Raw genomic sequence first — 27,566 nt, 5'->3', positions numbered from 1 at the left:
GTTTCTCGCTACGCGGGAATCCAAATCCTTGTTCCTATTCGCCACCTTTTAAAGCAAAATTCTCACTCCAAACGACATTTTCGTAGATTTCAAGTTTTTAAAAATATTTTTTTCACAATAATATTAGGAAAATACATAACTTTTCAAACATTTTAATGCAATCAAAAGCTCTGGTCGGAGTCCCCCTTTAAATTGCGAGATGATCCAGTTTTTAAATTTTGGAAAAGTCCAAAGTTTTTGAAGAATAAAATTGTAAATATTCTGACTTTTTAAAATCTCGAAATCATTCGAAATTTTGGAATTTCTGAAATGTCAGATATTCTGGTATTTTTGAACAAACCAAAATTTCCTCGAAATTCTGGAAAATTAGAAAATAAGGTCCGAATTTTCGGACTTTTGGCATATCGAAATTTTTGGAATTTTCTGAAAAAAATGGATTTCGAATTTCCTACAAATAATGATTCTCAAAATTCTAAACTCTATTTTACACACCTCCTGACAAAGATCATGAAACTTTCGGGCCTAAATATTTGCTCCCCATATCAAACCTCATATTTCAGGGTCTCTCCCCATCTGGAAAATATCGAATCGCTATCATCGGCAACAGTTGGGCAGCCAATCATGCTAGAATGTTCTATCAGGAGTGTGGCCACAAGGCAAAAAGTATCATGCAAGGAGCCGCTTATGGTAGGGACTAGGAGTATTTTGGGGCATCTTTATTATTTGTAGGTTGTGAACCCCTTTACCCAAGTGGGAACACTGAACTTTGTAAGGGAAATTTCACTCATTTCGAGGAGAGGATAAGAAAGGAGAATCCAGATTATGCGTTCATATTTACGAGGTTTTTGACCCACATTTCAGAAAAAAAGTTTAAATTCAGATTCATGTCTATCGGTGATCCATTCCCAAAGGGTGTCACTAGTTTTGACAAAGATCCCATTTATCAGACCATGAAGAAACAAATGCTGAATTTCATCGCCAATATAAAATTCAAGCTTTACATCTTGGATGCAATTCCAAGAATCAATCGAAAAGTCATAGAGGAAATAGTCCCATTGATCAGAAATCATACGGATTTTGAAACTATTGATGTAAGTGAGACATCTGGATTCACAGACACACATTTTTCCAGAACCTCTACATAAAACCAGCAAATTTTGAAATGGCAAGAAGAAGGAATGCAGAACTAATAAAGGATTGTAATGGAAAATGTGTTTTGGTGGATTATGAACCCGAATTCTTTAACAATTCCACCCAAACATTCCGATATTTTGATGATCGAGGATTCTCTTATTGGACGGATCCATTGCATTTATCACCACATGGAATTGAAAAAATCCGGCATGTATGGACGGATATTTGCACGGATTTGTGAACTTTTGAAATGTTATGATATTAGTTTGTATATATTGTATAGGTTAGAAAAATAAAACAATTGGATCAAAAATTTACCACCTTTTCAAGGAAATTCAGAAAATAATTTACAAAATCTTTATGAAAAATTATTTTCCTTTACTCTTGTGTTATATACTAACCAGTCGATTTTCGCCGCCTGTCGGCGGCTACAATTTTTTGGCTTGCTTTAAAAAGTTATTTTCAGGTCACCCGGATCTAGGCCACTCGGTCAGGGCCACCAGGATCCAGGTCACCCCAATCCAGGTCACCCGGTCAGGGTCACCCGGATCCAGGCCACCTCAATCCAGGTCACCCGGATCCAGGTCACCCGGATCCAGGTCACCCGGTCAGGGTCACCCGGATCCAGGTCACCCCAATCCAGGTCACCCGGCCAGGGTCACCCGGATCCGGGTCACCCCAATCCAGGTCACCCGGATCCAGGTCACCCGGATCTAGGTCACCCGGTGAGGGTCACCCGGATCCAGGTCACCCCAATCCAGATCCCCCGGTCATGGTCACCCGGATCCAGGTCACCCGGTCAGGGTCACCCGGATCCAGGTCACCCGGATCTAGGCCACCCGGTCAGGGTCACCCGGAACTAGGCCACCCGGTCAGGGTCACCCGGATCCAGATCTCCCGGGTCTAGGCCACCCGGTCAGGGTCACCCAGATCCAGGTCACCCGGTCCGGGTCCCCGGATCCAGGTCACCCTGTTCTAGGTCACCCGGTCAGGGTCACCCGGATCCAGATCACCCGGACCCAGGTCACCCGAATCCAGGACCCGGGACCGATCCCCGGGTCACCTTCTCTGGAGCCCAGAGAAGGTGAGAACTAATTTTTTCTTTCATTTCCCTCTTCTTTTTATATTTATGTCCTAGAGGTCAATGGTTTCTAAACCAATTCACGTAGTTGTTTTTTTCTAGATTTTCAAATTTATTTTATTTAAATAATTTTTTTTTGCCACGGGGTTTCTTTTTTAATTTTTTTTTTCATCACTTTTAAATAAACTGGAATTTTTACTTTTGAAATCTGTGAAACTCCTTAAAAAGATAGTTCCTTTGAACCTAATTATCTTGTTTCCTGATTGAGATATCAAAAACTTGTCAACTGATGGAATGTTTCTGATATAAAGACAAACATTTTCGCGTTCAAAATTTTTGAATATCTTTTACAGGAACCGAGATATATTTGGCCAAAGTTCCGAAACTATGGTTGTCATCTTTCTCACACTGTTGAAAATCTACGCATTTTTTCCTCTCTTCTGGTGTGGTCCCCATGGCGCAGCTGCGCAGCCGTTGTGCGGAATGCCGCGCGGGTTCGGTTTTGGTGGTGGCCAACCTTTCATTAAAAACCCAAAACCGAACAGAATGACATGAGGACCAACAGAGGCGTATAGGGTTTTATTTATAAGGAAGATTTGTTAGGAACATTCTTCTTCGAAATTTTGGAGCCGATCCAACTTCTTCAGTTACGCTCAAAAATCCATAAACCAAGTTCGCTTTTTTTTCTCTTTTTCTCTTTTTTTTTTAATTTTCGAAAAAGTTTCGAGAGACGCAGATAAAACAGTAAATAGTTACACTAACTCATTTTTTATCTAGTGCTGTTTCGAAAAACTTTTTGAATGCGGTCATATTTGCTTAGATTTTGCTTAGATAATATAATAATAATAATAATTTATTTGATTCAGGACTATCAGTCACTTATAAAATCAATGTGTTACAAATTAAACAAATGAGTTAGAAATTATGTTCGTCTAGGAACAGGAAAGAAGATAAATTAACATGACTTCAAATAAGTTTTAAAAGAGATGGATGAAATCAAGGGTGGGAACACGGTTTTTGGAAGCGAGTTCCAGCAGGATATAATACGGAGAGTAAGACTACATAGCGTCCTCGGCCTACGGCCGACTCCGCTAGGCGCGGCTATGCCGCGCAATTAGGTGGAATCAGATGCAGGGCCCTTCGGCCCTGGCTCAGTGGAATCAGTTGATTCATATTTTAGTCTGGTCTCCCTTCGGTCGCTCCGCTCGCTCAGGTCAAACAGACCGGACAGGACCTTCGGCCCTGAAACATGGGCCCCAAAAAATTTCATTAATTTTTTCCCCAAATCCAGTTCTCTTTTTTTTCATTGTAGCTATCAAAATTACCCATCAAATGAAAAAGCCCGATTTTTAATTCAGGCCCTAGTTCGGCAGAAGAACAGGAAAACCCGGAAAAAAAAATGGTATTCACTTGTACGTTCGTTATCATATTTCGGTTCAAACAGTACAACTTTTGACGATTTTTAGTGGCCGCGTAGCCAGAGAGATTTGCTATCGATCAAAAAAAGATTTGGCCAAAACGGACTGAAATGAACCTAGTTAGGAGCTTTCAAAGAAAATTTCTACAAAATGTCAAAAATGATCGCTACGGTATTTAAGGGAAGAAGGGGGCGGAAATTGAGCAGAAAGTTTTGAAGCATTTTTTAATGTACAGCAAATGTAGTATGGGTGGCGTCTTAGATGATTATGATGAAACGGGACAATAAATAGATTATGGTCAATTGCAATTTCCCGGGAAACTAGAGTTTTATACATAAAAACTAGATCGGATAGAAGTCAACGGTACTTTAAGGATTCTAAATTGTGATCACGGAGACAATCAAAGTAAGATATATAGGGATAGTTGAACTTCTTGTAATATCGGAACAGGAATGACTTTTGGACGCCTTCAAGAAGCTTGATTTGCTCCTTGAGGACGGGGGAGAAAACAATTGTACCATACTCAAGAATGGGGCGAATGTAGATGACAAACCATTTTACGAAAATATCCATTTTAGACCGGCGGAGAACATTAAAGAAAATGTTAATTCGTTGGTGTGCTTTCCGGAGTGTGGTAGCGAAGTGGTCAGAGAAGGCCAGTGACGAATTGAGAATGACTCCCAAATCACGAATCCTCTGAACAGTTGCCAATCTCTCGTCGTTAATTGAAAAATGATTGTTAGTGTTATTAAGACGTCTTTTATGAGAGAAAGAGATAGCTTCACATTTAGTGGGTGCAACACTCATTTGCCATGTATCACACCAGTTCTCCAGTTTTTCCAGATCACTTTCAATATGCATTGGGTTGGTAGAGAATAGTTTCAAGTCATCAGCATAGAGTAGAAAGTTGGAAGAAAAGTTATCTTCTATGTCGTTAATGAAAATGAGAAACAGAAGCGGTCCGAGAACTGAGCCTTGAGGAACACCCGAAAGGACTTCCGTCTCTCTGGACAGCTCAGATGACGACTTTATGTTTTGGTATTATCGAATTTTTTTTCGAATTTTCGAAATTTCAGAATTTCCGAAAAAAAATTATATTTCTTATAGTCGAAGTTTGCTTTCTTCTTTTTTTCGACTGTTCGTTATAATGCTCATCAGCTAAAACTCTATTGTTTGAACCTAAAATGAGAGAAGGAGTTCGAAGTCGTGGTATTTTTTTGAAAATCACAATTTTTTTTTCTACAAATCACCTTTTTCTTCTTTAAAATTACAGTAAAATTTTCAGAACTTTTCGTTTTTTTTTAAATCCTGAAGTTTCGACCTTCTTTCTATTTTTTTCAGCCAAATCGAAAAAATAATTATGAAAAATTACGAAATCTCGGTTTTCCGTTCTAAATTTTCAAAAAAAACTTTAGTTTCATGCAATTGTGCTCCGCTGGAAAAACATCTTGTAGTACTGCATGCCGTAAAAATTCCTGAGCAAAACGTGTTATCAGTGAACCTGGTGTTAGACATCAGATGGTCAAAAATACTGATAATACCGTGTATGTGTTGATGGTTATGTGCTATTATTTGGAAATAGTGTTACTATTCGGTTCTCCACTTTAATTGAATGTGTTGTTTAGTTATTCGTGTATCTGTGTTTTTGTGATTGTATTGTATTCCTTTTCTCTTTTTTCTCTTTTTCCACGACGGAAGGTCGTAATCAATAAATAAAATAAATAAATAAATATAACGCAAACTAAATTTTTTGAGAATTTTCCAGGACCTTTTTGAAGATATTTCCTCCCGCACTTTTTAAATGGAAATAGGCACCTCTGAAGACGGTTTTCGACATTTTGCTTCTGAGCGCATTTACAACACTTTCCAAAAAATTGCCGCCGTAACTCTAACTTTTCATCCTTGAAGGCGTTAGCTGCCAAAATTCAGAAGCATGGAATAGTGGTACCTGCAAAAAGTGATCTTTGTCGCAAAAAATCATAACTTGGCAGCGTACCGGTTTTTGAATTTTCAAACATGTTTCTCCAAAAAGTTGGTTAAATAGCTGCTCAGCTCACTACTCATATTCATCCCAATCATCTACTCAGCTACTCGTGGCTAGTGGCCGCTTACGCGGATACACGACGCTTCCAAACTTGGCTTGATGCCAAATTTCAATTCGAGGTTCCCTTCCACAATACCGTGCACAATGCCACACCGATAACGAAGATATTTTAAGTTACTGTATTTTTTGTTGTGAGACCTTCGGCGACGGCCACCTTCCTCTACAGCTCCAATTTTTGCACCAGTATTGTCATCGGAAAAAAAAAACTTTCTTGCTCAGATGACGTAACTTCTGTCATTCTTGTACTGATTCATTTTCTCAATTATTGTTTCATGTCTTATTGTTTTTTCTTTGATAAGGCCTTTCTCTTATCTGTACTTTCATCCTCCACCAGACCATCACACACATCCGTGTGGTATTTGTGTGTTATTTGCCACCACGGTGTGTCTTTTTTCTCCAAGTGAATTGTTACGAAATAAACAGTGTAAATGAGATCAATCGAGAGATACGGATCATGTGAAAGTGTGAGGTCGCCGCAGCAGAGAAACAACAAACGATGAAGTCATGTTCGCTTTTTGCAACCTTTAACATTTTTTGCTAAAAATTCTTATTTTGTTTACTTACGGCCACTTCATTTATCGATAAGAAGTTTCTCGTGATTTGTGCTAGTTTTTCTTTTTTTTTTCTTGCTTAGACAACCTTTTTCCTCTACCATGAATTTTTCTCTACCATGGTCCGGTTTATTAGTCTCAAGATGTGTGAATTTTTCGGAGTCAATAGAAAAAATGACAATTTTTTGTCATGCAAAAATTTTTCCAAGATAAGAGTGCCAGTAAAAAATAATTTTTCCTAAAAAAACTGGAAAAACAAATTTTTTCCAAATTTGGAAAACCCTTTTGCAAGTATGGAAAGAAAGGCACCTTGAAAAAATAATGGACAAAAAATTCAAGAGTATGAAAGAAAAAAAAATATATATATATATACAGTACGATATAAAAAGAAGTATGCCGATTCCTGAAGGACACCCTTTCGAACCCTTTTTGTACTGAAAACGTGAAAAAACAGGTGTCGTTCAGATTTTGGCAAACTGCTGAAAAGTTAATAGTACGAATTTTCGAAAAATTCTTTAAATGCAAAGTTTTCAATCTTGATCTGTTTCAACACTCCAGAATTTTCAAAGTGATCGGAAGCTTGACAGATGGGCTCCAAACTTTAAAAAATGGTCGAAAAGGCAGAAAATAAACATGATGTAGAACATCTTTGTTACTGGTACTGTATGTATATAGCGTTCCCTCTTTTTAAATGACCCTTTTTAATCTACGTGTCCCCGAAACTGTTTCTTTGACTCCTCATTTTTCAGATTCTCCTTAAATTTAACCGTACCCTATCACTGGAATTGAACTAAACTTTCTTGCTCAGCCCTTTCCTAACCTATTGTTGAATTTAAAAAACTGACACCCGTGTTTGCAGACTCAGTAGAAAAATTAACGTGATTTGAACTGAGTCCGCAAACACGCAGGTGTCAGTTTCATAATTCTGACAATACGTTTCTTAACTTTCAGCTATCTCCCATCAACCTGCGTCTTTGAATTTTTACCATTGTGGTCTAATCTATTAGCATCTTGCCATCTGTCAACTATCGGGCTTGTTTTGTAGTTTGATAACGTTGAAGTGAGCTATTCTCATTTCCTCTCATTCTCTCGATGTTTATCCTACTTTTGTGTTATTATCAGTAAGCGGGTAAGATTTTTTTCTGTGCTCACCGTCCACATATTTCAAAGGACTCTATTTAAAAGACTCTAAAACGAACAGCGCAATACATTTCCCTCCTTCGAATGTATTTGCTTGCTTACTTCTGAAAAAAAAACTATCCTCTTCACATTTCCCCTTGACCCTATCCAGAAACTAATCAACGAATAATGTCTCCTGTTGAAGCTTCTCAGTTGAACGACATCGTTTTCCCGGAAGGCGGAACACAGAACGCGGATGAACTATTTCTAACGGGACTCGAAATACGGAATTCCACTCACCACTGGTAAAAAACCTCGACGTCTACAAACAATTCCTGGAAAGTGATTTTTGAAGTCGTCCTGATTCGACGCTCATTCATCGGATCACCATGGATTCTCCTGCTGTTCAACGAAAAAGTAAGTCATTCCATTTTCTTGCTCAAATTGTGGGTCTTTTTGAATAACTATGGCTGATTGATGAATGTGAAAGTGATAAGCAAAACAAGAAATCTTTGATAAAACAACATTTTCAAGCTCCCAACGGGATGTCCAAACTACGGCGATTGGGTCAGTGGATCTCTTCATTTTTCACAGGTTGAATTTTTTCCCTTGTTGGTGCGCATACGAAAAACTTATTTTCAGAAATGCCATCCCAAGAGGAGCCGGACACTCTCACTAGCCATATGTTCGACCAACTTCAAGGGGGTGCAGGTGATCCTGTTTCTCGGGCCACTCTCAATCACCTGGTGAGAATCCAAATTTTATTATCATTCCCTTTTTCATTTTCTACATTTCAGGCTGATGAAATGAAAAACCAAGGAATGTGGCCCAGTTTCAATGTACCTTACACTGGGCCAGATGGTAATGATAATCCCTATGAAAATCCTCCAGATGATGAACCTCCAATTGTTACTGCTGATGATGGTAGAGAAGCTGGCAGTCCGAGTGATCACGAAGATGTGGATTTACATGATAATTATGATATTGATCCAAACCTGGAATATGTTATTTACACATCTGAAAACTTACTGGATCCAGATGTCATGGATCAAGGTGGTGAAGAGCAGGAAATGATGAGCATGATAAATGACGAATTTCAAACAAGCAGTGGCATGCTACCTTATGATGCTGTAAACATGCTTCCTGAGAATGAACCAGCTCCAATAAATAATGATGAGACAACCGTTGAACCGATGGAATTTGAGAATGATCCACCTGAAACTTTCTTTCCAAATAATGAGACAACTATGGAACATGAAGTGCTAATTACAGAGAATGGATATCACTTGAGTTCTTCAACATCCTCGTCATCCAACGTCTGTCATGGTATTGTTGTCACATCTTTCCCAGGAGTCATCGAAACTGAAGATGGGGAGCAGGGATCCAGTGCTCCGGCTCAACCTCCCAGGACAAGAGACTTCAACAGTCAGCAAGACCCAACCGTAGCAGACTTGTCACAACAAGTAGAAAATTCTCTTCATGTACCCGACGACTTGGAACTTGATTCTTACGATAAAATCTTCTCAGGACCGTTACCGATCCCTAAGTATCGAACTGTTGGACCAAGCTCTTCCGACCACTGTTGTGACTTCCAACATCAATCATGGTCTAGCACAGCTGAGGCGATCCCATCAATTACAGACAGTGGATATCAGTCAGCCCTTCAACATCATCGCCATCCAATGTGTCTTTCACAGAAGTTATGGAGACGGAACATGGGGAGCCGACGTCCAGCCAATGACAGGTACTGGCCAAAAAGGTATTCGCAAACGGTTTTTTGAGAGTAACTTTGCTGAAACTTAAGGGATCGATCTGAAAATTTTACTGTGCATGTCGTACATAGTGACGACAAATTGCGTACAAGGAAATTGCATCATTTTCAGAAATTTTTTGTTTTTTTCAATTTTTTCAATTTTTTCGTTTTTTCACTTTTTTCATATTTTTATATTTTTGGATATTATGGTTTCTAAGAATGTTGGTTTTGGCTCCTATGTATTTAAAACTGTTTACAGACATGGCCAGACCCCTCGGAAAAAAAAACATCTCTCAGGACATCCGTAAAGCCATCGTCATCGGCTTCAGAAGTGGATGTTCCAAGGACCTCTTGGCGCAGCAGTTCAATGTTACTAAACGTGCCATCGAGAAGATCTTGAAGCAGTTTCGGGATGAGGTAATATTCAAAAATAGTATAGTTATGGAAAAAAATGTTTAGGGAGCCTTGGTGGAGCGAAAATCGCCTGGAAGACCGCGTATCACGTCGAAGAACATGGATCGGAACATCGTCCGAGTTTCAAGAGAGGATCCCCAGAGGAGTTCTACGGACATTCAGATGGTCGTGAAGACTCCAAATGAAGTCACACCATCCCTGAGAACCGTCAGAAGACGTCTTCAAGATGCTGGACTCCATGGACGACGGCCAGCTAAGAAACCATCGATCAGCAAGAAGAACAGAATCGCCCGCGTAGCATGGGCCAGAGCTCATCTCCACTGGGGACGTCAGGATTGGGCTAATCACGTGTTCAGCGACGAATCCAAGTTCAATCTGTTCGGTACTGACGGTATCAAGTGGATTCGCCGTCCGGTTGGATGTCGGTTCGATCCCAGCTACCAGCTCCAAACCGTCAAGCATGGAGGTGGATCGGTGATGGTCTGGGGCTGCTTCTCTGGGACTTCAATCGGCCCGCTGAGAAGAATTACAAGCATCATGGATCGCTTTGTGTATGAAGACATCTTGGAGAACACAATGAGACCCTGGGCAAGGTCTACTGTGGGCCGGGCGTTCGTTTTCCAACAGGATAACGGCCCGAAGCACACCTCGAAGCACATCAAGGAGTGGTTCCGACGCCGCCACGTGGATCTTCTGGACTGGCCAAGTCAATCTCCGGACTTGAATCCGATCGAACACCTCTGGGAGCATGTCGAGAGACAGCTTAGAGGGGTTCGTGCCTCGAATGCCAACCAGAAGTTCGACCAACTCCAAGATGTCTGGCAGGCCATCCCGATGTCTGTCATCGACACCCTTCTCGACTCGATGCCAAGAAGATGTCAAACGGTAATCGACGCCAAAGGCTTCCCAACGAAGTACTAAAGCTATTTTATTCATTTTCTATTATTATTTTTCGTTTACCGGTCTATCCTAGATCTCAGAAGTCAAAGTTCCATTTACCGGTTTTTTGCAATTTTCATGAATTTTTCGATTTTTTTTCAATTTTTTGAAATTTTGACTATTCTTGTTGTTGAATCAGTTTCTTTTACCGTTTTAAACTTTGTCTTAAAATATCAGATCGATCCCTTAAGTTTCAGCAAAGTTACTCTCAAAAAACTATTTGCGAATACCTTTTTGGCCAGTACTGTATGTTGTATGTTCATGATCGCCTTTCCAGTGCAAATCACTCGGAAATATTTGATAGTCAGCAACCGAAACAATACTGTGAGCTGGATAAGAAAGCATCAGGATCATTACATCAAGTCACTACCAAATATGATTTTTCTGGAAGTGGGATTAGTGAACCGTGGTCATCTTACTATGGTATTGGTTTCCCACACCAACCACCGCCAAGCCTGACTGATGCAATCCCAAGTGACTCTGCTAAGCGGAAGCGCTCATCGCCAAATTCCTCGGATCAGTTCCATCATCCGGCAAAAAAGTGTAAATTGGATGGAAGACAGTTACCTTGCAGTGATCAGCAAGCATGCTTTTCTAGCCCTGTAAACGTGTGCATATCTGATTCTATGCAAAAGCCAGTAATCCAGGTATTCTGAACTGTCCATTTTCAACAGTTTTCACATAATTACTTTTAGGACCTTAGACATGAGAACTCCGATTTGAATGCCACGGTAGCTAGGAAGACTGGTCGAATTTCCAAAAAACAACAAACTGTCTGTTCACCTCCCGTGCAACAGTCATATGCACAGGTACTCTCTCTAAAACTGTCTCTAAAAATTTTTTTCATGCTTATTTTTTCCAGGAACATCCTCTCGATTTCCTCAGTCTGAAATCATTTCAAAAATATGATGAAAAGAAGGAGAAGTACTTGAAATGCATGGGAAAAGGCGATACGACAGAAGCCAAACGAGTTAGACAGCGTACCAACGTTGAGGATGAGGTGAGTATTTGATTTTTTGTTTTTTGAAAATTTAAAGTGACAAAAAATAAAAGTAATGTGCTTTCAGGGTGTCCGAAAAGAGATGGATCGAAATTGCGACTACTCCAAAAAATGTGCTAAAAAGAAAAAAGATGCAATCAACGATGTAATATTGGAATTTATTGAGAAAGTCCAAGAAATGGAAGAAGTCATATCAATCGAGCGCGTTGCAATTTCCTCATTGGAATTGTATAATTTTCTAGGAGGGAGAGTTGATAACAGTGACTGCAAGGCTTATGAAACAAAAAAACTGTTGTCCACTGGTTTTGGTTCACAAGCGGAACAAAAGGTTCAGGAAACTTGGAAGGTGAGGCATCAGTAGATCTCTGTATATCATCAGAACTAACTATTTTCAGTTGTTTGGCCAAGCAAAAACCAAGTTTCAATTGAAGGCACAAGAGTATACAGCCGCGTCAAAAAACGCCGAGGGTCTTTCTAAAGTGAGCCTTTTGACCTACAATATCTTCATAAACTGTCAAGTTCTTCCAGGAAGAAAAGAAGAAGACAACAGCTTCACCGGGTTCCGCAAGATCAAGAGCGAAATCAGAAATGGAATTTGCTGAGATAAATTATGACATAGTCTGTCTTGGCCTTGTAAGTCATCGATATTGACACTTAAAATAATTAAATTAAATTTTTAAATTTTCAGATCATCTCGAAAAAAGCACAACTTTTGATTGTGGCTCATGAATTTGCTAGGAGATCCGTCAACAAGATTGCTCCGAGAGCAAGCTCCAACACTGAGGAAATAATGAAATGGGTCGATCGAAATGGAAAGACAAAAGAGTGGGATGAACTCAAATCATTCGTGGAAGCAAATCCGGAACTCCGTAGATCGAACCTATACAACTAACTTATAGATAGAATAGCATTTTAATTTCATAATAATTCAAGTCCTAACCATTATAACCATATTCTTTGTTTGATCTAGTATTTTTATGTAGCAAGAAACATGCATGGGTAAAAATAAAGACGTATGCGGGTAGCTCTTTTTTTAAAAAACAGAACCAAAATGAAACAGAAAGATTGTCATCACATATGTCGAATCGTCGAGAAAACTATTTGCTAGCTTTAAAATCAAAAATTTTCCTCACTATCAGAGGAAGAGAAATTCCTTATCAATTCCTATTACGACAATTCCGATAAAATCTAAAGAAGAAAATTTGTGTAGAAGGCTGGCTTTCCTACGTTATGAAACTTGAAGTAAATTGAACCTGCATTAGAAGGGTCCTCTCAAAATTGTGTTGTTGGTAATCATACCTTTCAGCAGACTCTCAGACGTTTCCGGCAACTTCTGGTCCTGTCAGATTCCTGTTAAGATCGCTATCAAACTCCGAAATACTTCTGACAAGGTTTTTAACCTAGTATTGCTTCAACTCTTAATTTCTTACCAAAATCTGACCATGTCCTACAGTCGTTTTTGGGCAACATTCCACCAGAACCCGACCAATATCCGTCCCCTACCCAAAACCCGCACAACTTAAGACCGCAAGTTACAAGCTGACAGTCGAGTTAACTTAGACATATATATTTTATGAAAACTACTTCGAAACTCAGCAAAACCCTTGCTTCATTCATTTTTTCCTCAGACTTGTTGCTATCATTGAAAGAGGAGGCAACAGAGAAACAAACTGACGTTTCCCAATGGTTGTCTTGTATTCCTCACTCTAAAACGAATCGACTCGAAAAAAAATTTCATTTTATTTATCATTCGTTCATTGGTGTTGGTTGCACTTCTTCTATGATGGGAGTTTCGCCGATGAACGTATGTATTTCTTGAATTTATTTTTTTGTATTATGAAATTCAGATCGAGAGATACGTCGAGAAAAGAAACCAGTTTTCGAAAGAATTGGAACAAGATGATGACACAAAACCACGGAAGAGGCGAAGAGAAGACGTTGAAGATTCAGTGAGTATTCGAAAGTTTGATATTTTCAGAAACGATTATTCAGGATTTCGAAATACATTTTCTACTGTTCTGTTTCAACTTTTAAATTACCGCTAAGCCTGCATTAGGAGAGCCCTCTCTAATATAAGGGCCCCCTTCAAAATATGTCGTTTGAAATTTAAAATTTAATTGTCAGTGATAAAAGTTTTGCAAACTACACAATTTCATAAAAATGTAATGAAAAACTCTTTTCGGCTCAAGAACTTGCCTAAATTTGGTGAAATCAATAGTTTCAACTCAATTGGAGGACCCCTGTAATAGAAGGGCCCTCCGTAGGTACTTTTAGAACAATAGAAGAGCAGGCCCTTCTAATACATGTTTAACGGTATCCGAAAAAATTGAACACCAAAAACCTTCATTATGGATTTTTCAGGATCTCCGAAAAAAGATGGATAGAAACTGTGAATATACAAAAAAGCATACCAAAAATAAGGAAAATATTACAAAAAAGAAGAAATTAGAATTGATTGAAAAGACGAACAGAGTTGAATTATTAGATGAAGTTATCAATAGAAACGAGCGCATGGCAACTAATTTTTTGAGTCTGAATTCTAAATTAGGAGGAACGGCAAATGAAGTATATTGGAACACTTATGAAGCACATAAACATCTGTTCATTTCAAAAGTAAACGAAGTCAAAGAAAATGATAATTCCATTCTGAAAATTCGGGAGGTGAGACATTCATAGTTTTAGCAGCATTCCTAATATTTCTCGTTTGCAGCTATTCAATGAAAAAAAGAAGGAGTTCGAGGAGAAATCAGAAATGTATGAAGAATCAGCGATAAAGGCAAAAAACCTTCCAGACGTTAGTTTTTAAATATCTACTTTTCACAAAACTACAGATTTTACAAACGTTTGTTTTTTTTTCTTTCTAAAATTATTTACCACCAGCAAGCTAGTGCGCCTTCTATTTTGAATATATTTTGTTACTCCTCACTTTTTATTAAGGTGTCACGTCAATTTATATTCATTTTTCAAGCTTTTCAAAAAATGACAGCCGGACGTGAAGACCTACAAATGCGTGTAGCGTTTGATATATAAGGAAGATAGACACTTCTAATAGAAAAACTTCCATAACTCACAATATTAAGCCAATTTATCTCGGTCCCTGTGACAGATATTACAAAAACTCAATTGAAAAAATATTTTGAATATCATGATAAACATTTTGTCAGTTGACCACTTTTTGATACCTTGCACAGGAAATGAGGAATATTGGCTCAAAGTTGACAGTTTGGGTTTTCATGAAGTTATCTAACAGTTTTTATTTAAATATTTATGAAATTTTACAGAAAGAAAAGAAGAGAGCAACCAATTCAGCAGGATCGGCAAAATCACGAGCAAAAGCAGAAATGATCAGCGCCGAGTTGGATTACGATGTTGCCTGTCTCAATTATGTATGGTTGAACCAAATTACTGTTCATTTCATTTGTTCGATTTTCAGATCATATTTCAAAAAGAATGGTTATTCAATTTATCAATGGAATTCGCTATAAAACAAAAGGGTATTTTTGTAGAGAGAGCGATTTTTGAAATCTCCGAAAATGATTTGATGAGAACGTTGAAAATCAAGACCGGCGTGCTCAAGGAAAGCAAATCCGAATTCTTAAAATGAGAAATCTTGAATTTCTGTTAACCGTTTTTTTTAACTTACTTTTGCTTTAATAAAAGTTATCTGCATCAAAGGGGACTCGACACTTCAATTCCTAGGTTGTTTTTTGGGATATCGGGTAAATTTGCTCAAATGCGAACATACTGTACTACGGTATGTTGGTGTTAGGTTTTTTAAAGCTTGATATCAAAGTGCTGAGTCGCTACTCAGCGACCCCAAAAGCGTGGGATAAAATTGTTTTTTAACGTTCCGGAAATTACACAGTAATTTTCACCTTTTTTCTGAATTTCATATTTTACACATTGTGACTCTTTGCACCATTGTGACTCTTCTTCAGTTACGCTCGAAAACCAAAAACCATGTTCGCTTTTTTGCTCAATTTTTGCTCATTGTTTTGATTTGCGCACACCCACTTTTTAAAGCGAATGTCAAATGGTGATAAGAAACAGAAGAGATACCAATTTAATCTTTTGTAAGATAATGCGCACATGTTTGTTTCTGCAATAATTCTTGTTAAAAAAACTGACCTTCTTATATTTTTTTTGTCGAATTCTTTTTTCTTTGCTAAAAAACAGGGCTCTGTATAAAGATACACAAACGTCCTTGGCTTTCAAAAAAGTCTTTTCGGAGAAAAATTAAACTTGGAATTCGGGACAATTTTTTGGTTGTCCGAAAATATCTTTCTTTTTTTCAGAGGACCTTTACACTTCCGAACAATTCTGTGTCCGCAGCATTTTGGATCGAGTATTTGTCGCCTTAGGCGGTGTTTTTCAAACAAAGCCTACATGCCGCGTGAAAGAAAAGAACCATCTGCCAAAGGGTTCAGGAATACAGTCTCCTGTCTACAAAAGCAATCCAGCCGCTTGCGAAAAAGAGCTCCTGTCTCAAAACTCGCATCGTAACAATCTTATTCAGGACCATCCTGCTCATACGAATGGAGCATTACCCAAAGGAACTCGCATTGTTCTGTCACCAGGGAAGGATCCACCACCTGAATCCAACCGTACCATGTCATGTGAGCATCTTCCAAAGGATTCAAAGGAATTTTTCGAGGATTCGTCTCTACCGAAGTTTGCACCTTCACCAGAGCCATGGGATCTACCGTATGAACCTGGATCATCGATGAGTCTTCATCCAATGCCAAGCACAACTACAGATGCTGATGCACCGCCCCATATCTATTCCTTCTAATATTATTCTTTCCCCTATATCCACCCTCACAGTATCATTCCCATTCTCCCCTAGCTGGTGCTAACTTCCATTGGAGGCGGGACTCGAAAAGGCCGGAGATGTCGGATTCTCATCCGGTTCTTCTTCGAATAAGCCTTTAAAGTCTCTAAATATTCGTAAATTGAATATTCCGCCGTAACTAATGGAAATGCGCGCTGTCGCACTGGCGCCAAAATATAGGCGGGAAATCTGTGAATTGCTTTCTGGCCTTGTTTTTCCTCATTCTTGTTCGGAGAAGGGCACCAGCTTGGTGAATACCCTGCTTACTCTTCGACAGTTTCATTGGCTACCGTTTTGTTACCGAATTTGCCTTTTGTTACCTTTTCCCCCTGGTTACCGATATCCCGAGCGTTGGCTCATAGTTTCCCTTGTTACCAAGTCGGAAAAAGTACAGGTTTAACGGCAGGATATCTCTCCTCCGCGCTACCGTGCACAAGTCCGGAATAGAAAAAGAAACGAGAGAGAAGAGACGGAGAGAAACGGAAAAGCGGAAACTCGGAACAAAATCACTGAATTCAAGGCGAATTCAGTGAAGAATGTGAGACGAAAGAAGAAGACAGCTTTTTATAAACACAACCGGTTTATTAAACTGGGAAATCAAGGCAAAAGGTAGCTAGCAGGCAAGGGAAATCAAGGTAACAAGGGAAACTATGAGCCAACGCTCGGGATATCGGTAACCAGGGGGGAAAGGTAACAAAAGGCAAATTCGGTAACAAAACGGTAGCCAATGAAACTGTCGAAGAGTAAGCAGGGTATTCACCAAGCTGGTGCCCTTCTCCAAACAAGAATGGGGAAAAACAGGGCCAGAAAGCAATTCACAGATTTCCCGCCTATATTTTGACGCCAGTGCGACAGCGCGTATTTCCATTAGTTACGGCGGAATATTCAATTTACGAATATTTAGAGACTTTAAAGGCTTATTCGAAGAAGCACCGGATGAGAATCCGACATATTTCTAGGTTAGGTAGGATCAGGCGCTGTAGTGGTCCTGGTAGTTTTTTTGTTACTGAACTTATTTTCCAAAGAACGGACTGTCTAGTCCACGGCAACTTTCGAGCCGGCCTCTGCCGCGATCTGTACAGTGTTGCCACCGGAGGACCTTCATTTTCAATAGATCTTTTAATTTTCTGGCCTACCTCTTCATTTTGAAATTATCCTTATTTTGTGAAAGAGAACAGGTCGTCAACCGGACTGATAAATTTTTTTTGCTCAAATAATTTTGATAGAAGAGACAGGCAAAAAAGAAAAAAAAACGAGAGAGAGAGAAGAGGGAGAAGAGAGAAAAAGATACCGATTGAATAGGTTCAAAAAGTTTTCGTATTTGTTTGCTTGTTCAATTGCGACATTTCTTCTTCCAGATATCATTTGACACATTTTTTATCTTTGGTGCCGTTTGCTGCTGATTTACAAAAGGCCAAACCGGTTTTTTTTTCAAGTTTACAGTTTAGGAGAAAATTTTTTTGCTCAGGCGGAACTTTTATATTTTATGAACTTCCATTATTCCATCACTTTTATAATTTTTTTGATAAAGAAGCTTCATATATGTGTGACTGTGTTTTTCATCAGACCAGTATCCTCCTTTTTTGCCATTTTTGCCACTTCACGGCTATTCTCTTGAAAAATCAGATGTTGCGAAACACGGTAAAAAGTAATCAAGAGATACGGAGTATGTTATCTCTACAGAGATTTCGAATTAGAACAACAAGACCCACCGAGGAAGTTATTTAGTTCTCATGTTTATTTTTGCAGCCTCATATTTCTATATGTACAAACATTTCATTGATTGACTGGAAATATTTTGTGATTTGTGCTAGTGTATCCTTTTTTGCTCAAACGTTTGCTTAGCCTTTTTCCCTGTTTTATCTTGAAACTGTTTCTCGATAATTATCTTCATGGTATATTTTATTAATGTTGCGAGCCGGGCCAGGCCGGACCATCTGCCTACCCGGACCAAAGGTCCCACAACGTCAACTACAGAAACCTAAAGCTCTTTTTATTTTCATAATTAATTTTTTCGTTTTTCACGGATTTCGGTCGAATTTTCTGTCAATTTTCTATAAACAAGCCGAAAAATAATGGATTCAATAATTAAAAAATCGACTGAAAAAGCACAGAAACAAGAGAAACGATACGAAAAACAAAAACATTTTTAGGTTACAGTACTTGCCGGAGAGACCATCTAAAAAGGAGAGACCATCTAATTTTAGAAAGATCCATCTATTAAAAGGGTCGCATAAAATGTTGTTCAAGTTTAGATATTTTCAAACGTTTTCAGCAAAAAATGAGCCCGAACTCGCGAAATTTCATGAAAATCCATTAAAGCGTTTTTTGTCAAATTTTTACGAATTTTGAACACGGAACTGCTTTTAGAATTTTCGGACGTTAGGAGGAGGGCTAACTAAGAATATTGTTTCTTGATCATTCTTTCTTTCTATAAAAATGGTTTCGATCAGATTAGCATTCAATTTACTTCCAGTTGTTTTCCACTCAACCTTGGTTATTCTTCTATCACAATCGTGTGATAACTTATTCTCGCAACAATCTATTCGGGTACGATAACATTGAGGTGAGTCAAAAACAATTTCTATCAAACTTGATATGTTCATATCAAAGGTGATAACAACATCCACATAGATAAAAGTTCGCAGTGTCGCCCTCAACAAATTTCGGACGTTTTCCGGAACAGCTTTGGAAATACCGCCTGCTCCAGTAGTTATCCTCTTGACTACTCCACCCTAGACTAATTCAGGGATTTTGGTTTTTCCAGAATCTGGCATTGGAAACCTGAAAAGTGAATTGTTGACGACATCGTGGTCCCAGATTCCCATTGAACGGAGAAGTAAGTCATTTAATTTTTCTTTTTTACTCAGATTGTTTGCTTTTCCAAAAAAAAAACTAGGCTGATTGGAGAGGGTGAGAGTGTTAAACAAAATGCGAGATAGTGGACGAGAGGTTTGATAAGCTTTTCATTATTTTCCTTCCTGGCAAGGGAACGTTTCCAGAGGTCTTCTTAGAATTTGCTGAAAATTTGTCCTGACCTACTTTCGAACATGCTTAACCGAACAATTTCAAAAATATCTAGGCCCCGTTCCGATATCAAAATACAGACTCTTGAAGTGTTTTCAGCGCTGAATTTTGACCAGAAACGAGCATTCCTAATCTTCTTCAATCTTCCAAACTCGTTTTCCAGGAAATTTTTTATCGTCTGAAATTTTTTTTTTGTGAAAAAAAGGAATTCTTGGCAAATTGTTGAAATGTTTTGAGTGCTGAAAAGTCTTTCAAACGTTCAAAAATGACAGAGACCTCACAAAGTTTAGCAGCCTGGTTTGTCTCTGTGATATGTGAGCCCTGATAGTTCTTGAAATATGAATATGGCGAAAAACTAGAAAAATCGTAATTTCTACAATATTGACAACCGTATAGAGAAATAAGTTATTCAATTTTTTTTACTCAGGTTGTTTGCCTTTGCTTGTAACACTAGTTTGATAAGAGAGTGTGAGAGTGATGAACAAAAAAGATAGATGCATGACCAATTTCTGTTTTTCTCTACTGAGCAAAAAAAAAACTGTTTGCAGGTTCTTCTCCAGTGGAATAGAGTTCCGAGGATACTTTTTCATGAATTTTTAAACAAAGATCTACACATCACCCCGATTTTACACTCACTCCTCGGATTGCACTTATCTGATTTTCTTTGATCCTTCTCCTGGAGCACTGACAAGTAAGCCGTTCCACTTTTTTACTCAGATTGTTTGCCTTTCCAAAAAAACTAGGTTGATTAAAGAGGGTGATAGTGATAAACAAAAAAACGATAAGGGAGGTGACAGAACACGTAACGGTTTCTTTCGGGGAGTCACATGCGTCTGATACGGTTTTTAAAAATATTTTTAATGAGCAAAACAGTCTTTCCATATAAAATCCTTATTAGTTGAGATATTTGTATTAGGTTGGCTAAAAAATAATGGTTGTTTTTATGATCAATTGAATTTTTCATAAAAAAGGAAGTAGACAAGATTAACTCAAAAGCTATTTGCCATAATTATCAACTACTTGTAGCCAACATCCGCGCAAAGAATGGGGTCCGCTGTGAAAGAACCCCACTGGCTGCGACCCAAAGTAGGCGACTAAACCATTTTTCGGTCTCAACGAGGCTTTTGAAGTGTTTCTCGGTTAATGAGGGTCGCATTGATATGAATTACTGGAAATCTGAAAGTGCCAAATCAGGGCTACTTGGCGGATGAAGGAGAACTTCCCAGCCCATTTCCTCGATTTTCTGCTGAGTGACTTTTGACACATGCGGCCGAGCATTATCATGAAGGAATTTTGTCGTTGGTGTATTCACACCTTGACGTCTCAACGCTCGCTGCATTTGGCCCAATTATCATTGATAGAGTTCAGTAGTGGCTGTTAGACCTTTTTCCAGAACTTCAAAACATACCAGACCCTTGCTCTTCCACCATACACATAGCATTACTTTCTTTCCGTATATCTCTCATTTCGAGTTGTTTCGGATATTCTTCGAGAAAAGAAGGATAGTTCTGATAAATGCGAGGAGGGAGTGGTTGTAGGAAAAAACTTCCGCAACTGTTCGACTTTCCAATTTGTGCAAATGGTTTTCAATGGTACCATTAGTACAAGAAAACGGTTCTGAAAGACAACGAGTCGTTTGACAAGGATCCGACTCGTTTAAGTCTCTCAGCAGTTCACTGTCAATGATTTTTAGTCGAACGGTGTGTTCACGGTTTTCCAAGCTTTCATCGTCATTATGAAAACGGTCAAACTAGCGTACGAATAAATTTTTTATAGAAAAGCTTGTTTGAATACTTTTGAGAGAGAACTAAGAGCTTGCGCGGCATTTTTGACCAACTTAAGTTTGTACCTTCCCGCGCGTTTTTCGGAACAACGTTTTCTAAACGGAATTCCCAATTGAAAAAACAGAATGGCAAACTGAGACTATATATCAAACGATGCGCAAAAAAACGCTCTTTCGAATAAAAAGAAGGACGAGCAAAAATGTTCTCCGGATTGAGAAATACGTTCCGACAAACACGCCACTCATTATTTTTTAGCCAACCTAATATTTATTTATTTTTTGGTTTGCAAACCACTCTTACTTCCAGAAATGGAAGCGGTCGCTCAAATTGAGGAAGCGGACGCTATAATTGATCAAAGGATCGCCGAACTGAATGGGAGAAAAAGAAATTTTGCTTCTGAGGTCACTTTTGCCCTGGTGAGAATCCAAAGTTCCATATTATACCTGTTAATTGTTACATATTTCAGCCTTCTGAAGCTGAGAAAACCACATCTGAGGATGATTATCTGGCTGATTGGTTCAATTTTCTTGACCAGCTAATAGACGAAGATATAGGATCAAAGACTTTAAATGCCCTTTCAACTAGGCCAGCTGACAGTAATGATTTCAATGAATACCGTCCAGATACTGATAATGATGGTAGAGAAGATCGCGGAGCGAGTAATCACGAAAATTGGGATTTACATGGGATCTATGACTTTGATCCAGATAGAGAAGATTTGATGCCTTTACATACCGAGCTTCTGAATGATGATGAATCTCAAACAAGCATTGGGAATTTACCTGCACCAATTTCCTCTTCGATGATGAATAATGAGCCGGCCATTTCTGAAAATGACCCACCGGGGACTATCTCTTCAAATAATGAGACGACTATGGATCATGAAGTACCAAGTACAGAGAGTGGATATGAGTCAAGTCCTTCAACATCTTCGTCATCCAACGTCTGTAATGGTATTGGGGATATTGAAATCTCACCTTTCCCAGAAGTCATGGAAACAGAAGATGGGGAGCAGGAATCCAGCACTCCGGCTCGACCTCCCAGGACAAGAGACTTCAACAGTCAGCAAGACCCAACCGTAGCAGACTTGTCACAACAAGTAGAAAATTCTCTTCATGTACCCGACGACTTGGAACTTGATTCTTACGATAAAATCTTCTCAGGACCGTTACCGATCCCTAAGAATCGAACTGTTGGATCAAACTCTTCCGACCACGGCAATGACTTCCAACATCAATCATGGTCAAGCACGACTGAGGCAATCCCATCAATGATAGATAGTGAATATCAGTCGAGTCCTTCCACATTCTCGCCATCCAATGTGGTTTTCCCAGAAGTTATGAGAATGGAATATCAGGTGCCAACATCCAGCCAATATCCGTTTTACGCTCCTGCTCACCCGTCCAGGGGTAATGACTCGAAAATATTTGATCGTCAGCATCCAAAACAATACTGTGATCTGGATAAAACAACATCAGGCTTATTGCATCAAGTCACTACCGAAGATTATTTTTCTGGAACTGGAATTAGTGAACCATGGTCATCCTACTATGGTATTAGTTTAAAACACCAATCACGGCCAAGCCTGACTGAGGAAAACCCACGTCACTCTGCTAAGCGAAAACGTTGGGCACCATACTCCAACAATCAACGTCCTCTCCTGGAAAGAAAAATCAGATCGGATGGAAAAGAGTTATCTCTCAAGGATCAACAAAAACGGCTTTCCCGTCCAGTCGACGTGTTCCAGAGCATCTCAGCTTCTATGCAAACTCCAATGACCCAGGTATTCTGAAATGGCTATCTTCCTTATGAAACGCTAAAATATATGTCGATATTCGCATTGATGACCAAGATTTTTTAGGTCATGACCCAGATTTTTTAGTTCATGACCCAGATTTTTTAGGTCGCGACCTAGATTTTTTAGATCGTGACCTAGATTTTTTAGATCGTGACCTAGATTTTTTAGTTCGTGACCTAGATTTTTTGGGTCGTGACCTAGATTTTTTGGGTCGTGACCTAGATTTTTTAGATCGTGACCTAGATTTTTTAGATCGTGACCTAGATTTTTTAGATCGTGACCTAGATTTTTTGGGTCATGACCCAGATTTTTTAGGTCGCGACCTAGATTTTTTAGATCGTGACCTAGATTTTTTAGATCGTGACCTAGATTTTTTGGGTCATGACCTGGTTCTCAAAAATATTTAACATCCATATTTTTAGGACTTTGAACAAGGGAGCTGCAATTCGAATGCTACCACATTCGAATCGAACGCTGATTCTGAAAGCCAGTACAATGTCGATTCACCTCCCATCCAACAGTCCGGTGCACAGGTTCTCTTGTGTAAACGTTCTTTAAAGTTTTCTCATAATTCATTTTTCCAGAAATACCCTCCTGATTTCTTTGATTTGGGATCACTCCATAAGTATGTTAAAAAGAATCAGGAGTATTTGAAACAACTTGGTGGAGGTGATACGACAGAAGAAAAACGAATTAGACAAAGGACCAACGTTGAAGATAAAGTGAGGTTTTGAAACTTTGATTAACGTAGCAATGATTTAGTTTTAGAAGCATCCGAATTAATGTAACCAATATAAATAATGTTATTTCAGAATCGTCGAGAAATGATGGATAGGAATTGCGACTACTCTAAGAAATGCGCACAAAACAAAAAAGATGCAATGAATGCGAGAGTTTTAGAATTTATTGAGATGGTTGAAGAAGTTAAAGGAATCGAATCAGATGAACGCCTAGCTGTGTTTGCTTTAGAATTGGATAATTACATGGAAAGAGGAGTTGACAATAGTCCCATCGAGGCATATCAAGCACAAAAGCGTCAATTGCTTTCCACTAGTGTCGATTTAGAAACTGAACGAAAGGTTCAGGAAACTTGGGAGGTGAGATATAGGTAGATTTTTGTATATCATCAAAAAAAACTATTTTCAGTTACTAAACAAAAAGAGAAACGACTTTGAAGAGAAGTCACAAAAATATGCGGATACAGCGAAAACAGCTAAAAACTATGGAGAAGTAAGTATATTGTCACTTTTCTGTAAACAATAAATGTTTTCAGGAAGAGAAGAAGAAAGCAACAAATTCAGCTGGATCGGCCAAGTCACGAGCAAAAGAAAAAATGGAGTATGCGGAGTTAGAATACGATATCGCCTGTCTGGACCTTGTATGTCATCGAAATTAAAACTTCATTTGGAAATTCTACTTCGCAATTTTTAGATCATCTCAAAAACTCCACACCTTTCCAATTTGGCTCTCGAATTCGCCAGATGGTGCGCCAACAAGATTGCTCCTCAAGTAAGCTGGGATGCTAAAAAAATCATGGAATGGGTCCACCGAAACGGGAGAACAAAGGAATGGGAAGAACTAAAATCATTCAATCAATTTGAATAACCATTTTCCTCCTTAAAGTTATTCTTTTCAAATAACTAATTTCCTACTACAACGGGTGAAAATAAAAAGTTCTACGGGTAGTTCGTTTATATAAAACAGGAGCAAAATGAAACAGAAAGAATGCCATCACATACGCCCATAGTGTTTATATGCAAAAATATCCTCATTGTAAGTTGAAAATGTTTTCCTCAGGCATCATTTCAGCATCATATTGCTTGTTCTCAAGAGAAATTCCTCATAACTTTTAGTGCTAGCAAGAAGAAGTCTGAAGAAGAAAATTTGTGTGAAAAGTATTTTTGAAACATCGCGTGAGGCGAGACATTGAAAACTATTGAAATTGTATTAAAAGAGCTCTTCTAATACTTGAATAAAAAATTTCAGTAATGCGTTGAAACCCATTTTTACTCAAATTTTTAGATCAGAAAATCCTGTGCAGTTTATTTAGTCTACCATAAATACTCGAATAGAAGTATACCGTATACCTGCCTTTTGAGCGGTTTCCATGAGAGATATAAGACGGTAGAAATTTGAAGAATTTTTTTCTCATTCCTGACAACCGGAATTTCTCAAATTTTATGTACAAAAAGAACAGAGTTAACAGAAAAAACAAAAGTTTTTCGAAAAGTTTGTCTTTTCGTCCAGTTTCGTCTTGCCTTTTTATTATTCAGAAATTTTCTGTATGAATAGTTCTAAAAAACGCATCGTGGAGTGTTTTTATAAAATGCTATACAATTTACATACGCCCTTTATTCGAATATGGAACGATAGTCACTTCTCCAATCCTAAAGGATCATATTATAAAATTGGAATCGGTGCAAAAGTCATTTGTTTTCAGAATTTTCAAAAAATTCAGGATGGCATACACTTCATACTTTGAAGCACTGGAAGAATGTCAGCTAAGTTCCTTGGAGTATCGCAGGCTCTATAATGATTTGGTCTACACGTATAAAATTATTGTTTCCAAAGAAATTATCATGGAGGTTCCAATTTTCGAAATATTTAATCATTCTGGATCATTGCGACGTCACAAATACTATCTCAAATCACTTATCAAAAACTCAACAAAAATATCTTCTCAATTTCTCTCTAATAGAGTAATCAGATGTTGGAACTCTTTACCCGCCAAAGTGTTTCCGGTGAAGCCCTCGTCAGTGGCTTTCAAAAATCGACTATTATCCTGTGATCTAAAACATTTTCTTGTCTTGAATTCAACTAATTACTAACTCGGTTTTTCCTTCATCTCCCAATTACTACAAATGTATGTCCCTGTTATATCTCCTAGTTTCATAGACATTTCACGTGTTAGTGGTTTTCTCCCCTTCGTTGAAATAAATAAATAAATAAATATATTTAGGCACCACAACAAAATTTTCAAAATAGATTTTTCCCAGTTTTTATTGTTGGATTGTCTTCTCCTACTTTACAGAAGTCCATTCCCAAAATTTCAGCGAAAAATCTTCATTCAATCCCGAGTTACACACCATTTTGTACCAGACCTCAATGTACTGACTTTCTCCTCATTTTTTTGCGGTGCGCAGAAAAGTGGGCGGGGTTTAGAAGCTTGCAATACTGCGGCGCGGAAAATTCGTGAAGGAAATTAAAGAAAAAGCTATTAGACGCGAGAGAGACCCGAACCTCCGCCTGCGTCAGATCGGCGCGCGCACCCACTATCCAGTCGGCCACGGCTGCACTCGCGGTGGTAGCTTTAGAGGGAAAATATGAATGTGCGACTCTTCGCTGCCTGCTGCCTTCTTCCGGTGTTGCTTTCTTCCTATGTTTTAAAGAAATTGATCTGTGAATGATAAGGAAACAGACGTATAACACATTAAGGGCGTCGATAGAATTTTTTAATTATAATTGCTCTTAGTGGCAAATTTTGCGTAGAATCTTATGGTGAAAAGAAAATCGGTGGCGCTCACCTGTGTCACCTTCAAAACTTCCAAAAACTGAAAATTTTGAAAGTTTGGAATTTTCGGATGAGTATCAAAACTACTTAGAGGTATCCAATCTTTCTGAAAATTGGCAGAAGTATACACAAGACTTAGTTTTACCATAGTATGCAAAAAAAAATTGGGGTCATCGCTGAAATTTTTTATTTATTTTAGCTGGAACTTTGGCTGAAAATTGTGAAACAAGGGCGTCGTTAGAATTTTGATTTTATTTCAAAATCCAATCCCCCAGTTCATAAACTATCAGAATCCATTAAAAAATCTAATGGCGCGAACTTCCATCCAGCACTTTTAGTCCACTTTGTCAGTCCCACTTCTATTTTTCGAAGTTTTCGAATCAAAATAATAAAGTTATCGAAGAACTGATAATTTCATTGGATTCAGCGTAGTCGATTACATAGGGACAAGTTCTCACCAAAAAAATAATGGGTTTCTAACGCCCGGTACAAGCCTTCAAAGATGGATTTCTGAAAAGGGGAGAAAAATTTGGTCGCCCCGCCCCCTTTCATTGCGGTGCCTAAATATATTCCAGAAATTAGTCAAAGTTATAGAAACGTTTATTTGACGGATCTGAAAATAATCTTGAACAAAAAAATAGGTGGTCAAATTGAAATTGGACAGTGTAGTAGTAGTATTCTCAAATCCAGGTGACAACCAATCTTCCTGCATTTTGAACTTTTCGTTGCTCTGTGCCTTCTTTTACTCTACAGGTACAGGATCGGTTTGTCTCCCGATTTTGTACTTTTTTAAAGGAAAAAGTGGTCACGCCAAATTCAAGTATTATTTGAATTGTACCACCAGGCACAAAATCGGTAGGCAAACCGATTTTGTGTACCTAGTGAAACAATTCAAATTTTCTCTGATTTCACGTGTCTTTTTGTGGATTTTGAAACATTTCTCATGAAATCCGATTTTGAACCAATTTTTTGATCGACACTAACTTTCCACAATACGCTTATTTGGGTGAGACCAATCCGCTATCCAACAGTAAATCCGATGTTAACAATACGTACCATCAAAAAATGAGAAAGAATTCGGGTCGGGTAGGGATCCTCTAGA

At 38.4% G+C, this 27,566-nt stretch overlaps 4 protein-coding genes across 4 annotated transcripts in view; all 4 read left to right on the top strand.

The window, feature by feature from the left end:
* Nucleotides 1–1,375, top strand: part of CBG10723 — a gene marked incomplete at both ends in the record, with an annotated part of 4,355 nt that extends 2,980 nt beyond the window's left edge. Inside the window, 4 exons of the mRNA XM_002634419.2 lie at nucleotides 561–687; nucleotides 730–841; nucleotides 881–1,091; nucleotides 1,133–1,375. Of these exons, the coding sequence (XP_002634465.2) occupies nucleotides 561–687; nucleotides 730–841; nucleotides 881–1,091; nucleotides 1,133–1,375 (693 nt within the window). The remainder of the gene's footprint in view (nucleotides 1–560; nucleotides 688–729; nucleotides 842–880; nucleotides 1,092–1,132) is intronic.
* Nucleotides 1,376–7,596: 6,221 nt separating this feature from the next.
* CBG10725 lies at nucleotides 7,597–12,405 on the top strand (the record flags this gene model as incomplete). The annotated part of the gene is made up of 10 exons (XM_045236099.1): nucleotides 7,597–7,712; nucleotides 7,763–7,824; nucleotides 8,050–9,166; nucleotides 10,791–11,160; nucleotides 11,209–11,322; nucleotides 11,376–11,513; nucleotides 11,581–11,859; nucleotides 11,909–11,992; nucleotides 12,042–12,146; nucleotides 12,202–12,405. The coding sequence occupies 10 exons, from the start codon at nucleotides 7,597–7,599 to the stop codon at nucleotides 12,403–12,405; spliced, it is 2,589 nt and encodes an 862-aa protein (XP_045094342.1).
* An 891-nt stretch (nucleotides 12,406–13,296) lies between these two features.
* Nucleotides 13,297–16,305, top strand: CBG10726 (the record flags this gene model as incomplete). The annotated part of the gene is made up of 7 exons (XM_002634421.1): nucleotides 13,297–13,317; nucleotides 13,361–13,462; nucleotides 13,875–14,174; nucleotides 14,224–14,307; nucleotides 14,795–14,899; nucleotides 14,947–15,007; nucleotides 15,809–16,305. The coding sequence occupies 7 exons, from the start codon at nucleotides 13,297–13,299 to the stop codon at nucleotides 16,303–16,305; spliced, it is 1,170 nt and encodes a 389-aa protein (XP_002634467.1).
* Nucleotides 16,306–21,463: 5,158 nt separating this feature from the next.
* CBG10727 lies at nucleotides 21,464–24,558 on the top strand (the record flags this gene model as incomplete). Its single annotated transcript, XM_002634422.1, has 8 exons — nucleotides 21,464–21,571; nucleotides 21,622–22,938; nucleotides 23,376–23,486; nucleotides 23,538–23,675; nucleotides 23,766–24,050; nucleotides 24,100–24,183; nucleotides 24,227–24,331; nucleotides 24,385–24,558. 8 exons carry the CDS (start codon nucleotides 21,464–21,466, stop codon nucleotides 24,556–24,558), a joined length of 2,322 nt encoding a protein of 773 aa, XP_002634468.1.
* Between the last annotated feature and the right edge of the window lie 3,008 nt (nucleotides 24,559–27,566).

This window comes from Caenorhabditis briggsae (assembly GCF_000004555.2).
Source record: "Caenorhabditis briggsae complete genome, chrIV, whole genome shotgun sequence".
Classification (NCBI taxonomy): Eukaryota; Metazoa; Nematoda; class Chromadorea; order Rhabditida; family Rhabditidae; genus Caenorhabditis; species Caenorhabditis briggsae.
This window is presented reverse-complemented; position numbering and strand designations above follow the sequence as displayed.